The 912-nt window shown below is 62.0% G+C and overlaps 1 protein-coding gene across 1 annotated transcript in view; it reads right to left on the bottom strand.

Moving 5' to 3' along the window:
- Positions 1-91: 91 nt before the first annotated feature.
- LRRC9 (leucine rich repeat containing 9) overlaps positions 92-912 on the bottom strand; it is a 146,591-nt gene continuing 145,770 nt past the window's right edge. Inside the window, exon 33 of the mRNA XM_004371101.2 lies at positions 92-674. Within this exon, the coding sequence (XP_004371158.1) occupies positions 92-674 (583 nt within the window). The remainder of the gene's footprint in view (positions 675-912) is intronic.

Here is a 912-nt window from a genome sequence, read left to right as displayed (position 1 = left end):
ATGCAGTCTTTCGAAGGAAAGTGGAAATCACACTGGATTAATATCTCTAAACACTGAGTTCGTTTTACGTCTTAAAAGTGCAATAAAGGTTTTATAACGAAGAATAAAAAAATCTGTTTCTTGTGGCAACTAAAACTACAAGAACAACGTGGCTCTGGACAGGCTTGGAACTTAAGGCGGCGAAGAAGTCGCCAGGTGGGTGTCGGGGATCGAACGTACCTCGAAGACACCCCAGGCAAAAGGCGATGCGAAAGCATCCCGGGGACTGCATTTCTGCAAGTATGCCCGGGTTGGGCTCTCCCGCCAGGAGGGTGGCTGTGGCCCGAACGCGACGGCAGAGAAGCTGCGGCGGCTCGGCAACGAGCTCATAGCGCTCCCACCCCGGCCCGCTCCCGGTTTCCATGGCTAAGGTCAACTCGGGCGGGCGCCGCGCAGCGCGGAGCAGTACGAGCGCGCACTCGGCAGCGGGCGCCTGGTTTGCCCCGCCCCTCGGCTCGCGCTCGCTCCCGAGGCGGCCCCAGTCGTCCTGCGGCACCCCTGTTCCAGTCGACCAGGCGAGGCCGAGAGCAGGGTAAAGAGGCGCGCCTTGTCCGCCCCGGGCCCGAGCCTCCGCTCGCCTAGCCGCAGTCTTGGAAGTCGCCCGGACTCTTGCCTGGCGCGGCGTCCCGGCGCGGCTGCAGCGGCGAGGGGCCGCAGCACCAACCCTCAAGCTTTACCCGGGCCTCGCCCCCACGCAAGAACGTCGTTGCCCTGGTGATGTGACGTTTCTCCGCGGGGCAGTGATCCCTGCGGGGGCAGACGCGCAGCCGCCATTTTGTGAGCTCTAGTCACCTGAGATTGGGTCTGATTGTTTGACCGCGGCTTCTGGCGTGTAGTAGAGCTCCAACTGCTTAGGGCACTGGGACTTCCACT

The sequence above is a fragment of the Trichechus manatus genome, unplaced genomic scaffold, assembly GCF_000243295.1.
Source record: "Trichechus manatus latirostris isolate Lorelei unplaced genomic scaffold, TriManLat1.0 scaffold00010, whole genome shotgun sequence".
NCBI classification, from domain to species: Eukaryota; Metazoa; Chordata; class Mammalia; order Sirenia; family Trichechidae; genus Trichechus; species Trichechus manatus.
The sequence above is the reverse complement of the archived record's forward strand: the minus strand, read 5'-3'. Positions and strand labels throughout refer to the sequence as shown.